The 19,514-nt window shown below is 33.6% G+C and overlaps 1 protein-coding gene across 4 annotated transcripts in view; it reads right to left on the reverse strand.

The window, feature by feature from the left end:
• TMPRSS15 (transmembrane serine protease 15) overlaps positions 1–19,514 on the reverse strand; it is a gene marked incomplete at both ends in the record, with an annotated part of 132,858 nt that overhangs the window by 75,387 nt on the left and 37,957 nt on the right. For all 4 annotated transcript variants that reach the window (XM_082655190.1, XM_082655189.1, XM_082655188.1 and 1 more), the window contains 3 exons: positions 7,160–7,309; positions 8,000–8,140; positions 15,028–15,134. In XM_082655190.1, coding sequence (XP_082511316.1) covers positions 7,160–7,309; positions 8,000–8,140; positions 15,028–15,134 — 398 coding nt within the window. The remainder of the gene's footprint in view (positions 1–7,159; positions 7,310–7,999; positions 8,141–15,027; positions 15,135–19,514) is intronic.

The raw sequence follows: 19,514 nt of genomic DNA on the forward strand, positions 1-19,514 counted from the left end.
ATCTTACTAAATGTAATATATGCACATCATTGGATTTAGATTACAAAAGGTAAAATAGAAATGAATGTGTATTTAATATTTTATAGTATTAACATACTACTCACACTTTGTATATTGTTGTGATATTTCATGAGTACTTATTTTAGCCATGTAGTTAGTGTTCAATTATTCAACCCAATAAAAAGTAGTATAGATACAGAAGACATATTCCAGAATCGACTCTCTAAATGTCCAACTCCAAGTCCCTTTTGAGTTGCTTAGAGTATAGTTCTAGAGGAAATAATTAAAATGCCACTGAATGCCATGAATAAGTACTGAAATGGCTACGCTATTCAGAAATATTTCTAGTTAGCAGCAATTATATAACTTAAACACACATCATGCTCCTATTTATGTTTGGCCATGTTCACAATCAATTAGTTATAATTAGAAATATTTTGAATTTACTGTTTACCCATTAAACAGTAATAAACTTGGGGTTTTCCGTCCAATTAAGGTATCGTGATGTTATGAGCTTTGTATCATGGTTCAGATAAAAAATTAATTATGTGGACTGTAATACCTTATGAATTTTGCATAAATAAATTAAAAAAACACAATACACTAAGTATCAGATAGAATTGTGCATTTTTGAATAAAGTAAAATGATAAATTATTATTCCTATGAAATAAGCTAAATTCTTTAGTTAACAGATTAGAAGAGGAAGGAAATTCTTCATAAAATTATGAATTTCAAAAGTAGAGAATTATAATTGACATAAAAATTTACTTAGTCTAACTACCCACTGTCCTTAAATTTCATCCACAACATTTTGCCTATGGGGGTCACTTGATGTCTGTTTAACATATATCAAATGCAGCAGGAATCATTGCATTTCAAGGCAGCCCATTCCATTTCAACATGATTAGAAAATTCATTTCATTTTTAAGAATAAGTTACTGTGCACCTATTATTTCCAGTTTTGCCTCCTGGGCTCATTAGGATAAGATGAATTTATGGTAGCTCTACAAATATGTAAAGGCCAGTATAATGACTCTCTTGGTCTTCTCAAGATTATCGGTCCTTTTTCCCTTCAATGATTTTAATATGGTGCAATTTCAGTTTGATTCTTCATCTGATAAATTCTCAATAGTTGTACATCCAGTTGGTTCTACTCAGAACCAACTCAGAGTATGGAAACTAGAAGTCCACACAATATTTCTGCTGGAGTATTTCACCAGGTGGAGGAGTAGGAACATCATAAAACTTGGGACTAAGACTTAAGTCATCCCATCATAGTCACTATCTTTTTCCAAGTGTGTCTCGTAGTACTCTGACTCCCTGTGAGAATTCTTCATCACTTACATCATTGTTAAATAATGCTTCCTTCTGTACAATCTAATCTGTCCCTATTCAACATTTTTCACCACCTCTTTGTTTCCTACTAAACCAACAAATTCACTGTGATGTTTGAGGCCTCTGTGCTTTGACTTCACTATCCTTTTCTAGCCATAGTTCTTATAATTCATGTATTAATATTGACATGCAGCACTTCTACAAAACTAGATTATTTTAATTTTTCCATCACCGAGAAATTTTATAACTCTTGGGGGTTTTGTTTCTGTTTTCCTGTCCTTTTAATTTTCCTTACAATTGTACCTGTCAGTATCCTACAAATTTTTTGAGGTCATTTAAATCAAATTAACATCTCCTTCAGAAAACCCTTCTTGGTCTTTCCAACTAGATATAACCCCTCCTTTGGAATTCTCAGTTGCACTTGTACTTCCCTGATGTCACTTAGTGTATTCCGTTGTGTATTGTATTTATGTTTACATGTGACTTTTAAAACTTACTAGAAATTTGGCAAAAAGAAAGACAAGGTACATTTTTGAATTCTCTATATGGATTAGCTGAATACTGTTTAATATGTTCTTGTTACACTAATTCGACTGGCTTTTTTAATTTATTAAAGTACTGCACAAAATAAATGATTAAATAGATATTTTCCATAACCATATGGGGAATTATATGGTTAAATGATAATTCCTTTTTTTTTTACATCTTTATTGGGGTATAATTGCTTTACAATAATGTGTTAGTTTCTGCTTTATAACAAAGTTAATCAGTTATACATATACATATGTTCCCATATCTTCTCTCTCTTGCATCTCCATCAGCTTTCTTGAAATATCTTTGAGAGCTCTTGGAATTAATCACAGAGTCAGCTTCAAACCCAGAACATTTTGTAATTTAAGCATTCAGTGAGCCTTCTCTGTGAGCCATAAGGTTTCTCTTACAACTTCTACCTATCTCTTTTTCTGCTTATTTCTCTATGAACTGAACCTAACCTCTGCCTCCAACAGCCCAAATAAAAAGAAGTGCTGGGCATGTGCTGATGCTGATGTAGAGACAGCAGAAACTGCAGAGATGGCAGGATCTTCTGGAAACTTGGAGGTCCCTCTCAAGAAGAAAATAAGCTTATATAAAGCACTTTGTGAGTTTGTGGGTGCATATAAAGTTAATTGAATCTGGTAGATAAATATTGAAAGGTTTAGATTGGAGAATGGTGCAAATTCAGTCAGATTCTATCAATATTAAAGAGTAATATTATTTTCTGAAATTCAACATCACAGGAAAGATAAGGAAATAAGGACAATTTTACTTTGAAACACTAAAATTCTACTTATTTTAGAATAAGTTTATAAGCTAAGTAAAAGACTTATCCAAAAGACTTAATATACTTTTGAAAATTGAACAATAGTATTTAGAACAATATCACAGCCAATTTGTTTCTGTTGAATACATCTGTGGCATGAAAAGAAAATAGTTATAATACCTAACATTTATAAAGCATTTTTCATATGCCAGGTATTTTCCTAAGTTTTTTTTCCAACATACTAATTTAATGTTCATAACATGCCTCCAAAGTCAGGTTCTATTATCATTGACCCACTTTCCAGATGAAGGAACTGAGATAGTAGATAGATAACTTGTCTAAATGGCAGAGCTCAAATTTAAACCTAGCTATGATATCAGGGTCTCTATTTTAATGATCTTTACTACTACACTATGCTAGCCCCCAGGTGTTAGAAAAATTATGATTTCACCAAGAAAGGCCAATAAAAAATGTTTTCTTTGGCTCCACTAGCTCTTTTGTGACTCTTCCATTTCTTAAGTTTTCACATGTTACTAACCTCATTTTCCCTGAACGTTCTGAAAAAACAGGCCACTGCTGAGCATCCCAAGATGCTGCCCTGTATCAGGGCCACCGTCTCCGCCAATTCCCTTTGTTTCTGAGAAGTACAGAGAAACTGAGCATTGAAAAAACAGAGATTCAGGAGTCGGTGCTCCACTAGGAGAAACTTCTTCAGAAGGACTCAGAAAGTTAAGGGACTTGGATGTTCTTCCCTAAAGCAATGTTAATTCAAAGTTTATCTGTTTCATAGAGACTTTCCTGTGATTTAAAGTGAAGGTAAAAAACTAAAAAAACCTTCATGGGTAAGAGGAACAGCGGGAGAGATTTAATTCCCTTCCATCTCAGAGGCAGAATGTTCTGACACATAAAAAAGCAGGCTGGAAGAAAAATGCCCCTTGTGGGGGAATGACTGGTAGGTTATGAAATCACTGGTATGAGAGTTGGAAAGGACCTATTAAGGCCTCTCATCCATTCTCATTACAGTGCTGCCTCTGGTGGGCTCTGAACTGCTCTAACTCATCTCATTTTAAATAACTCCTGCTACACGACTTTCTCCTGAGACTCCATTTCCAACCCAACTATTTAAAACCTCTACCTGACATTCAACCTCTTTCACTTTGGTCAGTTTCATTTTATTTCTTTCATTATTTAATCTGTTGGCAAGCTGAAACCATTTTTCTCCTGTAACGTACTTATAGTGTTCAAATATCAGTGGAATTATTTTTATCTCTTATTATGATGACATAAAAGGAGAAAATGATAATTTGAACGTCAAAGATTTCAGCTACGTAAAAGCTATCTGCCATAGTCAGTAGATATAAATGCTTTCTGCACTTTCCTCTAACTACCCTTGTCCAAGTGTGGTAGAGACATTTTTTTTTTTATTAAAGTTAAGGAAAAAAATTGGTCAAATTATTTGACTGTTTTAGGTCAGGATTCTTTAGAGGGTTGGGTGATTATCACTTGGGGTTAGTCTTCAGCTGTGGAGATTACTAATTTATCCATAGAGGATCAGGTTCTGGAAATCACTTATTCAAAAGAGAAAAATTATGTATGAGATGATACATGTCATAATTTTCAGTATTAAACATGTAGGTCTAATGAGATTGGCCATCTATGCAGTGCACATTTTTTGTCTATAGGTCCACACTAGTAACGAGTTTAGCAGGATCCTGTTAACTTTACTTTCAGATTATATCCAGAATCTGACCTCTTCTCACCATATCTGAGAGTCCCATGGCCTCTTTTCTGGATTAGGTGATAGCCTTTCACTGGTCTCTCTGACAACACCTTGCCCTGCCATAAAATATTCTACCAGCCAGTGTGAATTCTCTCATTCCTACACTTAAACTTCAATAGTTCCTAATTTCACTGGGGAAAAAGCCAAAGCCATGGAAGACCTGTTATTATCTAGGCCCTACTGTCCCTATTGATTCCATTTCAGCCATGCTGGTTTCCTGGCCTTTCTTCAAGCACGTCAGGCACACTCCCTTTAGAAGCTTTACTCTGCTTGTTTCCTCTGTCTGGAATAATCTATATGGCTAATTCCTTCCATTCCTTGGAAGTTTTGATTCAAATGTCACTTACTATTTCAATGAGACCCGAACTGATGACTCTATTTTAATTTGCAAAAGCACCTTAACACCTGCCCTCCTCACTGACCTTACTAAGCTCTGTATTTTCCCAGAGTACTCATTCACATTAAACAGACCCCCAAAATGTAATGACTTGTTATGCATATTGCTTATTTTCTGTTTTTCTTTGCTAAAATATGTGTTCCACGAGAGCAGAAAATCTTTTTTTATATTCACAGATACATTCTGAGGCCTTGAATAAGGCCTGGCTTCAAAAAATAATTCTTAAATAAAGGAATGAATAAACACACTGAGAGGAACTTTCAATGATTTCGTAGGGAAATAGATTAAAATTAGGCACATTTTATTAAGAAATACTTTCAATTTGAAGTAGTATGATGAACTGTATTTTATTATTCTGAGGATGTATTTTCTAAGGAATCAGGATTACTCAGATACATTTCTACCATGAAAAAAATAACTTTTTAATGTACCCTTACTAGATGTCATTCACAATTGACATTAACTTAAGCCATTTACTTTTCAGGTTATAAAAACAAGGATATTGATCTTTGTAATATAAGGGGCTATTAATAATAAATTACAATGCATATGTGCTCAAGCTATTATTATGTTATAAGCAATTTCATGTAGTCAATCACTTATTTAGAAATGACTTACTGAATAAAAGTTATAGACATTCATTCATATATTTAAAAATAATTTTACATGTTAGATTCAGGCACTGAGAATACACTAGCAATTCAAAGATGAAAAAGACAATGTTCTTGTTCCTGAAGAGAATACTGTGTTGGAAAGAAACAAATAAGTAAGCAGATATAAGGCCATGTGATAGGAAAAACAAAAGAGGTGCTTTGATGTTTAACGGAAAGGAAGATTTTAACTTGGAGGCTCCAGAAAGACTTTGTAGAAATGGTGATGTGTGATCTGTGTCCTCAATGCCTAGAACCATACCTGGTTAGAGAGAGGTTTTAATATGTGTTCTTTGAATTGAATTGAATTCTCATTGGTAAAAAGAGATACTATAGGATAGATTTTGTCTAAGAAAATTATCTAAATGTATGAATTTCTATTCTGTCCTTTTCCTTACTTTGTAAGATCCATATTACTTCTAGATTTGTAATTAGATTGTATTTAGTATTATGAATACATGCTTCCAAGGTTTACATGGTTGGTCTTCTCACTATGAGTTCCTTATCTCCTGATAATTCCCAATAAGTTCTGGTCTTCTCAAATTTTATTGTCTCAATGTTAATGTCTCCACCTGAAATCCATTTCTAATATCCCACTCATGTGAAAAATATACCTACAAAAACACCACTTTTCCCTTGGGACCATGCTTTAGAATCAGCTCTTCCATAGTTTTTCTGCTATGGACTGAATGGTTGTCCCCCCCCCACCCCATACATTGAAATCCTAAACCCCAATGTGATGATATTGGAGATAGGTCCTTTGGGATATAATTAGGTCATGAATGTGGAGGCCCCATGATGGTGTCAATATAAGTGATCTTATAAGAAGAGACAGGAGAGAGCTCTCTCTTATGTTCTCTCTCTCTGTTATGTGAGATTACAGTAAGGAGGCTGGTGTCCATGAACCAAAGGAGGACTCTCATCGGAACCATACCATGCTTGCATCCTGACCTCAGACTTCCAGTCTCCAGAACTTTGAAAAATAAATATTGATTGTTTAGGATAACCAGTCTGTGGTATTTAGTTATGGAAGCCCTGACGGACTAAGAAAGCTTATCAGAAGAAGTAAACCTGCCTTTTTATCTGTATTTCAAAATGGTATGATCTTGATCTATTGAAAATTCTAAAGAATTCTTAAAAAACTAATAGAGTTAATAAACAGTTTCAGCAAGGCTGCAGGGTACAAGATCAACATATAAAATCAGTTGCATTTCTATACACTAGCAATGAACAATCAGAAAATGGAAATTAAGGCAGAGTAGACCAAAGTTCAGAACAGTTATTTACCTCCCACAAGTCCCCTTAGTTAATAATAAGTGGCAAATCTAGGGTGACAACCCAAGTCTCTTTGTCTCTAATGGCCTCTGTGTACTTTTCAACATTTCATGAATATATAGGGTAAAAAATATATTTCTTGAAATACACTTACTTGCCTACTTGATTACCGTTTTCATTTAAATTCATTTATTAGTCCATGATCAAAAAAATAGAAAATCTGGGGCTTCCCTGGTGGTGCAGTGGTTGAGAGTCTGCCTGCCGATGCAGGGGACGCGGGTTCGTGCCCCGGTCCGGGAAGATCCCACATGTCGTGGAGCAGCTGGCCCTGTGGGCCGTGGCCGCTGGGCCTGCATGTCTGGAACTATAGAACAGCGCATGACACTTTTCTTTTAGTTTATGAATTAAATATGAATTATACCTGAATCATTGCCAAAAGTGTGATCAAAATTTGGACCAGTAGAGGGAGGAAAGGTGTTTCCCTGAATCCTTTCCCACTCATTGTCATCATTTAGATCCTGGATCCAGAAACAAAAGCCATCTTCAAAATTACAGTTGATTTTCTCATAATCTGTAAATTAAAAAAATAATAAAATATTTCAAATGTAGTCAACAATATGACTAATTATAATAGATTGAATTGAAAATAACGTAAATTCACACAGTTTATAATTAAGTGGCATGCACAAAATCATTTTTTAAATTCATTTTAATTGTTTAATTCCATTTAGTTAAAAAAAAACCCACATCATTTTGTTGCCAACTGTGTTCTTATGTTTCCTATACCCCTTTAGGGCTTCAGCAAAGACAAGCATCTTGTTCTTTAATTTTTATATCTTACCTCTGTTGGCTTACTCACATAAACTTTGTCCCAAATTTTTTTCTCTCCCTACTTATTTACTAAATTTAATACTCTGGTCAAAATTAGGTTGATGTGGAACATTCTCAGAATTAGTTTTATGCTAATTTCTTAAGCTTTGAATACTTGCAGTATATAAAAGTTTAATTTTCCTATTGATTTATAATTTTTCTCAAATTGGTTATTTGATTGTTTTGAAGAATGTGAGCTGTTTTCTAATTTCTCATTTCTTTGCAAGTATCAACTGGAGAAAGGTATACATAAGAGATACTCATTAAAGAACCTGCATAATGAAACAGATAGTGACCCTGTTCTAAAATATTAGGTCCTGCTACTTTTAAAATTCCATTACAGTATTAAAGCACCTGAAGATTCAAAGGCTAAGGAATAAACAATACTTACTATTAAGCACTTTGCTGTTAAATGCAGTGTATGTTGCATTAAAGCCAATATAATCATTTTCAACAGATTGTATAAGAAAAGTGGCAGTAACTTGATTGGAAAAAATCCTAATTGTGCCAGGATTATTTGACCAGAGAGAAGCTACAAAAGAAAATGAATGACTGTTATATGTACATATATATCTATTCACTTATCTATTGATCTGTCCATCCATCCATCTATCCATTCATCAATCAATCTATTGATCTATCAATTGATCTATCAATTTTTTATCTGATCCTACTCTTAACTAAAAGCATTAGTTCTATAATTAATTTATTTAAAATAAATATCTCTTGTCCTATAATAATAATGTTTCAAATTATTACATATATTTGTGGTTTGATAAACTATATTTTCATTTTTAATTGTTAGTTAGATACACTGTAAACACATATAAAAAAAGATCCATTCTTTTACAGAAAAAATTAATCTAAGAAACATACAAGTTAAACAGTTATAAAACAAAACATGAGTTTGATTCTATCACATTTTTCCCATGCCACACTAACAGAGGCTAAACTCAATCACAATAGTAGAAATAAGGGTATTTCTTTAGCTTTCTACCCATATAGCTGTAGGACCTCAAAATAATCCTAGACAATTTAAGGATTGTTTCTACAGATATTGATCTTATCTCTTTTCCATTTTAATTCTAGCTACAAAAGATATTAACTTTCTAGCCTTTTTATTTTCAAGGGTTAATATAGTGTTTGAGAAATAAGAAGTACTCACATGGTGATTTACCAAAAAAAGTATTGTTAGATAAAATTTGCTTTTATAGAAATTTATTATTTACCACATACATTCTCAAAGGGGGTGATATTGCCACCTACGTGGTAAAAATTTGTATTCAGGGACAGAAAAATTCTTAGTTTTTAAATTTATAAAGCCCAAGATAGCCGTACAGTACATAAACAGGTATAGAGAATATCTGAAATATTAAAATTTCATGGGGAGCAATTAGGGGAGAAAAAGGTCTAAAAGTTTCTTAGTGGGAGTGATAATGAAAAAAAAAGGATAGGAAGCAATGGCTTCACATTTTAGTTCGACAGTTTGAACTGGGTATCAGATTCAAGTTTATGAAAGGTATCTCACTTGCAGATTGAAGACAAAGCACCACTGTTAATTATTGAGTTCTGAAGAAAGATGCTTTCATAAACTACTGAAAAATTCTGTGCTTATCATGTAGAAATTAGTGAAAAAATGTGATTACATGCATGATAATTTCAGGAAAATCTAATGGAAAGAAAGCCATGAATAAGCATTGATTTATATCTTACTCTTTTCTGCAATAAAGTTGTATTTCATTCTTTCAGTATTTTCTCATGAAGGACTACATTGGTTATTTAGATTCCTTCTACAAACATATGTAACTGTGTAACCCAAATGGTTGTCATATTTAAAATCTTTGTAGTCCATAAATGTCTAGTTGCTTAAAGCATGTGAATATTCTAGAAACTTTGCTTCAAACCTATCTGCCTCTCTTTCTTTCTTTATTTTCTATAGCAATGGAGTTTGGGGGGGGCCATGGCTTCTGGTAGGATCTGAATGTGGCTACTGGTTCAATGGCACCCTTCATGGTTGTGATGTGTTGGATTCCCATGTTGTCTAATGTTATTGTACTAGTCTAGTCAGTCTGGGGTTTATGTCCTGAGATTCATTAATACGCTTCAGAGTTACACATAAATTTCTAGAAATGGTGTAGAACATTTGCATCTATTGAGGCTTTGTAAATCTTTTATCACATTCTTAAAGTTGTGACTAGAAAGAGTCCCAGAGCCACAGATGCAGTGGAGAGAATATTATCTTATGCATCCACAAAGGTAGTAGAAGACACTGGTTAAAAACAGAGGCTCCAGAGTCAGCATGAGATTCATTTCTGGCTCCACGTCTTATGAGACTTCTCAGTGCTTCAGTTTCCTCTGTTGTGGTATAACACCTTCCATAAACATTTGTGATAAGGAGTAAATAAGTAATTTCCACATGATAGAGTGACTGGTATATAGTAAGTGCTCAGTGAATGCTAGCTATTATTCCTTGATCTGCTCAACTGGATTGTAAGCCCTGAAAACGCAGAGACTACACTTAACGCTTTCTGAGTCTCTGCCATTGTGTCAGACATGGGAAACTTTTAATCAATTTTTGGATGCATGAACTAAGATGTGAGTAAATATAGCAATAGAGTTTGCCTACATAAAAGAGTCATAAAAGAGTCAGGGCAGGAGTTGAAAGAAAAAAATAATTTCCTAATAATTTCTAAAGCCTGGATTTTTCTCTACCTGACACAAGTAACTTTTAAGCAATAATTCCTTAAGAAAATCCAGTGCCTTTTACTAAAAAACAATATTGCTATGGATATTAAAGTTGCCAAGCAGCCACACTTGTGTGAATTAACTCATTTGTCTTCTAACAATAAAGGCTCTGGTGAATAAGTTTTGCAAAAGAGGAAAGCTGGGAAGCATAATTAAAATTCAGGGAAATTTGAGATGAGGGCAATGGGCAAGGATAACAGACTTTCCATAGAGTATAATTCAACAGATCTAGCTCAAAACTATTTATTTTATCCTATTCATAAGAGAAGAAATTCTGCAGTTAGATTAGCTTCTTTGTGTGTTATAAAGGATTTCTAATATAGACAACACATTTTATTGAGTGCTCACTATAAATTTGGTATGGTGCTAAATGCTGGAGAAGAAATAACCAAGTTCCCCTCTTAGCCTATTAGAAAAGTTCAGGTTAATGAATTATAAAAAAATTACTTTGGAATTGATAGATATGAGAGAAATGCCATAGGAGTACTGAGGAAGTAGTTCTTAATTTTTCCAGGGACTATCACTGAGGAATCTTCAAGAGCCTCTGGGAAGTCCAACACCTTAAGCCAGTGCTTGTTAAACTTTTCCATATAACATACCCCTATCAACAGAAGTGAATGAATGGGTACTTCTAACACTACATGAAAGTGTTCTAATAAAAGCACAAATTTTAATAAAAATGTTTTACTGTGAAAAATGTTTGTATATATTATTTAATTCCGTGTCCACAATACGATTATTTTTGTTGTAGGATAAGTTGACAATTCAGGAAGATCCACTATGTTTATTATATAACTTTGTCTATATCTATGCCCACTTTTGTGTGATTCAGTTTTAAAAACATGTCCTTAAACTGCTAAGCTCCAATACTGGGGGTATGCTATTAATAGTCCTTTGGGAACAGAAGAAGAGCTAAGCACTTAGGATATAAAGAATGGTGTAACAACTACACACACAGAAATGCATTTTCCTGGCTTGTCAACTTGAAATTGGTTTCAGCGTGCTCATACAGGCTGTTTCTGTTGTCTTTCTTTGAGGATACATAAATATATCTATGTATTTTTTGAATAAAGCATTAATGGAGCATATTTATCATCTTCTACCACTTCCATACCCAGTACTGTTAATTATTACCACCAATGAATTGAATATTTTACCTTCATCACTACAGTTTAAAGAAAACATTTTTGACTACTATCCTGTTAATCTATTCAGAGAACTTTTACATCATGACTGTATATAAAAATGACTGAAAAATGCCTTTAAAATTTGTTCATACTAACTTACCCCTAATCAAGTATATAAGAACTATTTTATGGTACCGATACTTTTATTTTCTTATAATTCCTTTACATAATCTTATTTTCCTTGATTTAATTAAAATATCTATATATTTTCCACGTGATAAAGATAATTATCTTTATTCTGAATTGTAATTTAATAAAAGTAATTGTGTACACATCTCTCACAATAAGAAACTTGCTAAAATATTTAGAAAAAAAGATGGGATTTTGAATCAAGAGTGAAAGTATCAGCATTGTTACAAAACAAAATAACTGTAGAGTTATAAGAAATGCTACTGATCTCCATTAATTAACTACTATAATACCATGATATATAAACCTGCTGGTTTAAATTTAAATCAACAAATACTAAATTTTTACAATATATCAGGCATGGGCTAGATGCTGGAGGTAAGACATTTTTACATATCTTTAAAAAAGGTATTATTTTAAACTTTAAAAGCAATTTTAACAGCTAATGCCATTTCTCATATTTTTTCAATTTAAATTAAAATATTTAATTTAAAAAACTTTGAAATACATTTATATTTCAAAAAGACCTTAAAAATTAAACAACTACCTATTTGTTATAATTTAAATTCATTTTCTTAGATTTTTTCTATTTTCTATTTAGCTTATTGCATTTTTATGATAATTATTTGTGCATTATTGACATCACTATATATAATGATTCTAAGATTTAGTTATGTATTTCTGATGCTCTAAGCATGTGAAAATAAGTAAAAATAGCGTTCAGGCAAATGGTATCTGAAGAGAAGGGAACATGAGGGTAATATACACCTATCATTTTTGGGAAGTTAACCTCTATGAATTTAGTTTTTATCTGTAAAATAAAGATTCTAATAGCACCTGTGTAATATGGTTCAGGGGAGAATTTTTTTTCTTTGAGTTAAAGTGCTGAGAACACTACTTTGCATATTGCAAGTGATCAAAGTATGCTAAAATTTATTATTAATATCACATTAGCCCTTGGAGAAATTTATATGAACTGGCTTATTTGTCCACCTATGTAAATATTTATGTTGACATAATTTTAAGGAGCTAGATTTATCAACTACAGAAATAAGTAGATTATGAAATGGCTGGTCCATTTATTTAAGCCAAATGTGATTTACCATGAGTTCATCTGTTTTATGTATACTCATGATTATACTTGTACTTGGGGCTTTTAAAACACAATGAATAAATGCATTGTGTTTGAAGTCGGAGGGTCTGGGTCTGATTTCTATCTCCAACACTAACTAGCTTTGTCGACTTGTGGTCATTTAACTTCTTAGATCTCATTTTCTTCTCCTGTAATGCATACTTTGTAGATTTATTGAAAATATTAAATAAGGATAGCCACAAAGAATACTCAGTATGATGTGTGCCATATTAAAAGCACCCAATAAAAAGTACTTATTATTATCATATGCTTAAATATTTCTCAAATCAATAAGTCAATCAAAACATTTATTCGATAGGATCTAATTTTCATTATTCACAAGTGCAATTTAAAATCCAAAATTATTAAAATAAATACAGCTTTATATACATGTTAATAAGAGATGTCACTTGTAACCTTAGCTCTGCTAAGATGACTATTGACTATTCCTCAAATGTGTGAGGAAAACTAGTTATTCCCTGGACTCCGCTGCCACATTCTTTTCTTCATCCTTATTTTATTTCCTCCTGGAATTTCACTCCTACTTTTGTTGGATACCATGAATAGGTCTATTCATTTGGGGACCAGATGGAATAAAGTGGGGTAGTCACACATGTATTATTAGAGCGTTCCCTACCCTTTCTCAGTTCCCATTGGTGTCTATGTCCATAATGACAAATGGCTACATAATAACAATACCATCCACACCTTCCATTTAGTGAGACTACATCCTGATCTACTCATTGTTTTACCAACTTTATTAGTAATAGTCCTTCAAGAGACTGAGAAGCAGAGTGCATAATAAAAATAGAAAAAGAAGAGATTCATTGTTGAAGCAAAATAGCTGTTTTTAGGGTTTGTTTGAATTTTGATGAATGGGGAGCAACACTTACAGTATAGTAGAATTCCACATGATTTTTAAAACATCAATTAGAAGAGAATCATGTGAAACAGTACATCATTTATTACTAAGAAGTTTGATTACACAGAGCACTAAATTATTAATTTTTATAATCAGGACCAGTTTTTCTTTTTCCTTTCAGTAACTTAAAGTACAAGCTCATATTCAGTTCAAAATCAAAAAATGGGTGTAAGACCTAAATAGACATTTCTCCAAAGAAGACATACAGATTGTCAAGAGGCACATGAAAAGATGCTCAACATCACTAAATATTAGAGAAATGCAAATCAAAACTACAATGAAGTATCAACTCCCAGTGGTCAGAATGGCCATCATCAAAAAATCTACAAACAATAAATGCTGTAGAGGGTGTGGAGAAAAGGGAGCCCTCTTACACTGTTTGTGGGAATGTAAATTGATACAGCCACTGTGGAGAATAATATGGACGTTCCTTAAAAAACTAAAAATAGAGCTACCATATGACTCAGCAATCCCACTACTGGCCATATACCTGGAGAAAACCATAATTCGAAAAGACACATGGACCACAGTGTTCATTGCAGCACTATTTGCAATAGCCAGGTCATGGAAACAACCTAAATGTGCCCATCAGCAGATGAATGGATAAAGAAGATGTGGTACATATATACAGTGGAATATTACTCAGCCATATAAAGGAACAAAATTAGGTCATTTGCAGAGATGTGGATGGACTCACAGTCTGTCATACAGAGTGAAGTAAGTCAGAAAGAGAAAAATAAATATCATATATTAATGCATATATGTGGAATCTAAAAAAATAGTACAGATGAACTTATTTCCAGGACAGGAATAGAGACACAGATGTAGAGAACAGATGTGTGGACATGGGGGGTGGGGGAAGGAGAGGGCAGGATGAATTGGGAGATTAGGTTTGACATAAATACACTACCATGTGTAAAATAGATAGCTAGTGGGAACCATCAGTATAGCACAGGGAGCTCAGCTCAGTGCTCTGTGATCACCTAGATGGGTGGGATGGTGGTGGATGGGAGGGAGGTCCAAGAAGGAGGGGATATATGCATACATATAGCTGATTCACTTCGTTGTACAGCAGAAACTAACACAGCATTGTAAAGCAATTATACTCCAATAAACAAACAAACAAACAACTCGCATCAATAAGAGAATGGGTTATTTCACAAATCATATTGCTACATATCTGGAAGAAAATAAAACCAGACATACAACCTCAAAAAAAAAAATCAAAGGGAAAGCACATCACTCCAAAAAGTTTTCCACATATTTTCATTTTGATAATGGACTGTATATTTGTTTTAACTTACCTCTTAAAATCTTGCTTGAACCCACACCTTCATAAATATTTAATACATCTGTATAATATGCATTAAAATAATCAATGTTCAGTTGAATGGAAAGTCCTTGGTTTACACTAAATTAAAAGCAAAAAATAGACTATTACACTCTTAACAGTTGGCACAACTCAATGTATTCTAGAATTTGAATGTATTTTTCTAATTGTGATAAAGAATATGTAACATGATAGACTCTCTTAACAATTTTTAAATGTATGGAACAGTATTTTTAACTATAAGCACAATATTATACTGCAGCTCTCTTGAACTCTTTCAACTTGCATGACTGAAACTCTATACCCACTGAACAGTAACTCCCCATTTTTTCTCTCCCAGCCTATGACAACCATTATACTTTTTGACTCTCTGAGTTTGAATACTTTAGATGTTTCATATAAGTGAAATCATGCAGGATTTGTCTTCCTATGACTGGCTTATTTCATTTAGCATAATGTTCTCAAGGTGCAACCACGTTGTTGCCTATGATAGGATTCCCTTCTTTTAATGACAGAATAATATTCCACTGTATGTATACACCACATTTTCTTTATCTATTCATCTGTCAATGAACATTTAGTTTGTTTCCACCTCTTAGCTATTGTGAATAATGCTGCAATGAACATAGGAGTGTGTATCTTTTAGAGATCTTGACTTCAATTCTTTGGGAAAAATACCAAGAAATTGGATTGCTAGATCATATGGTGGTTCTATTTCTTATGCCTTTAGGGAGGCTTCATACTGTTTTCCATACTATCTACACCATTTTGCATTCCATCCAACAGCACACAAGGGATCCAATTTCCCCACATTCTCACCAACATTTATAATGTTCTGTTTTTTTGGTAATGGCCATTATGATTTTGATTTGCATTTCCCTGATGATTACTATGTTGAGCGATGCACTTTAGCCATTTGTATGCCTTTTTTTTTTGAGCAATATCTATTTGAGTCTTTTGCCCACTTTTTATTTGGTTTATTTTGCTATTGAGTTTTGTAGGAGCTCCTTATATATTTTGGATATTAACCCTAATTAGATATATGGTTTGCAAATATTTGCTTCCATTCCTTAGGTTGCCTTTTCATTCTGTTGTTTTCTGTTGTTTCCTTTGCTGTATAGAAGGTTTTTAATGAGATATATTGTCACTTGTTGATTTTTGCTTTTGCTGCCTGCGCTTTTGTTTTCAAATCCAGGAAATCATTGTGAAGACCAATGTTATGAAGCTTTCCTTTTATGTTTTCTTCTAGGAGTTTTATGATTTCAGGTCTTATGTTTAAGCCTTTAATTCATTTTGAGTTTATTTCTTGTGTATGGTGTAAGGTAAAGGTCCAATTTTGTTCTGCATCTGAATATCTAGTTTTACCAACACCCTTTGTTGAAGAGACTATATTGTTTCCCTGTTGTGTAGTTTTGACATCCTTGTCAAAGATAATTTGACCATATATGTGTGGGCTTATTTGTGACCTCTCTATTCTGTTTCATTGGTCTGTATGTCTATTTTCATGCTGGTACTATACTGGTACTGATTACTGTAGCTTTGTAATATATTTTGAAATCAGGAAGTATGAGGCTTTGTTCTCTTTCTCAAGATTGTTTTGGCTATTTGGGGTTCTTTGTGGTTCCATATGAATTTTAGGATTCTTTTTTTCTTTTAATATCATTGGGATTTTGATAGAGATTGTGATGAATCTATAGATCATGCTCAGTAGTATGGACATTATTATATTACATTATTATATTTTAACAATATTAAGTCTTCAAATCCATGAACATGAGATGTCTTTCCATTTATTTGTCTTTACATTCAGTCAGTAATGTTTTATTATTTTCACTGTGTCTTTTACCTCCTTGATTAAGTTTATTCCTAAGTACTTTATTCTTTTTACTGCTATTGTAAATGGGACTGTTTTCTTAATTTCCTTTCTGGATGATTAGTGTATAGAAACACAAGTGATCTTTCTATGTGGATTTTGTATCCTGTAACTTTGTTGAATTATTTTATTATTTCCAACAGGTTTTTTTGTGGAATTTATGGTTTTCTATATATAAGATCTTGCCACCTGTGAACAGATAATTTTACTTCTTCCTTTCTTGTTTGGATATATTGTATTTTTTTTTCTTGCTTAATTGCTCTGGCTAGGACTTCCAGTATTAAGTTGAATAAGAGTGGTGAGAGGGGGCATCCTTGTTTTTTCCTGATCTTAGAGGAAAAGCCTTTATGTTTTCATCATTGAGTATGATATTTACTCTGAACTTTTCTTGTATGACCTTTATTAGATTTAGGTAATTTCCTTCTATCTTTATTTTGCTTAGTGTTTTTTATCATGAAAGGGTGTTGAATTTTGTCAAAAGCTTTTTCTGAATCTGTTGAGAAGATCCTGTGATTTTTAGCCTTCATTCCGTTAATGTGGTGTATCAAGTTGATTGATTTTTATATATTGAAACATCCTTGCATCCCAGAGATGAATCTCACTTGGTGATGGTGTATAATCCTTTTAATTTTCCATCGAATTTGGTTTGCTAGTATTTTGCTTAAGGATTTGTACATTTATATTATCAGAGGTATATTATCAGGACTGTAGTTTTCTTTTCTTGTGGTGACTTTGTCTGGCTTTGGTATCAAAGTGAGTGTTCCTTCTTTTCCAATTTTTGGAAGAGTCTGAAAAAGATTAGTATTAACTCATCTTTAAATATTTGGTAGAATTCACCAGTAAAACCAGTGGGTCATGGTTTTTTTGTTGGGAGGTCTTTGGTTACTGATTCAATCTTCTTACTAGGAAATGGTCTGTTCAGATTTTGTATTTCTTTATGATTCAGTGTTAGTAGATTGTAAGTTTCTAGGGATTTATCCTTTTCTTCTAGGTTATTCCACTTAGCACTTCTTTTTCTCTATCCCATAAGATTTAGTATGTTGCTGTTGTTGTTGTTTTTCATTTGCTTCAAGACATTTTCTAATTTCCTTTTTGATTTAGTATGAGATCCATTGACTCTTCAAGAGCAATTAGAACCTTGCAAGTTTCTTTTTGAGTGGTGTCTAATTTTTTGCTCTGTCTGGTGTCTGTATGTGGTGCTGCATATTCTCTGGTCCTACCACAGCATGTCACCCAACTATACCTTGTTCTCTGCAGCCACAGTCCATGCAAATTGTGCTGGCTCATCAGCTCCTCATTCATGCAAGACATATACCCGTTGCTGGGGAAGCTCTTGAAACAGAATGTTGGAAGCATGCTGCACTTCTTTCTTTCCATCCTTAGGGAGAAGCCTTGAATTGCACACTTTCTCCCAATTGTATCAAGCCTTGCTGGCCATAGCAAGCTGTATCCACTTCTCTTTGTTCTCAGTATCTCTCAGGCATCCAAACAATACCAGTTCCATCACTTATCCATATGAGGTGAGACAGAAACTAGTCTCTTAGGCAGCTCTTGGAAAAGCTGGGACACTGGATGCATGTTTCATCCTTCTTTTTCCTTCCAAGGAAGAAGTAGTGAGTCAAGACTTGTGCTGAGCTGTGCTGTGTTGGGGAAGGAGTTGATGGAGGGTAAAATAAACTTGATCTTCTTGTCCATTTCAGTGCAGCTGTCCTTGGCTTTGTGTTCACCTGGGGTATTCAACTTCTTAACTGAATTCTGGAATTCCCATAAATGACTTTTGGTTCACATTTCACTGTTAAATCAACATATCTGTGGGGGAACAAAAGCTGAGGCTTCTTGGCTACAGAATAATTCCTATCTCATTATGCCAACATCTGTATGAAAATCTCCTATGGTGTGATTTAGTCATGGCAGATTAAAAGCTGAGAACACCCTGTATATACACCATTTGTGCTAAATCTTGAATAAAATTTGGATCAGTTGCTATATATTTGACCTCCAAGCTCTCAATTTGGTTGACCAATCCAATCATTATGATGATCAAAATAATCAAGTTGCCAATGGCTTATCTACCTTATGCTGAATGCTCTGTGGGGAAAAATGTTCAAATTTTAATTTTCAGTTTGGGGAAAAGGTGTCCAGGGCAATGCCTATTTATAACTCTACTGTCTCACTGAAGTGTAGGATCAGAAATGTGAGTAATTCTTTAGTGTTTGGAGGTACAAGGTTCTCCTGAACTCTGCAAAAAGGAGGAAGGCCAAACAATTAAAGCAGAGCATAGATAATGTTGAAGCTGGTTGAATATTGAAAGGGTGGATAATAGGGAGAGATCTAGTCTCCAAAGCCAAGAAGAAGACTGAGAAGATACTTGGCTTCAGAGGCTGGCTGTGGAGGCTGCTGATTGAATCATGGCTCCTGCCCAGGGGCATGGCAAGTTTGGATTTTCGGTAAGTTATCAGTAGTACCTTGATCAGTTGGTAAACTGGGGACATTCATCACAAATGTAGTTAATTTTGAAACTCTAAGTTTCATGGTTGGGAAATGTCCATTTGGGGCAAGACCTGAGGTTTGGCAAACATATTAGATCC

Source organism: Grampus griseus, assembly GCF_964374135.1.
Source record: "Grampus griseus genome assembly, chromosome: 5".
Classification (NCBI taxonomy): Eukaryota; Metazoa; Chordata; class Mammalia; order Artiodactyla; family Delphinidae; genus Grampus; species Grampus griseus.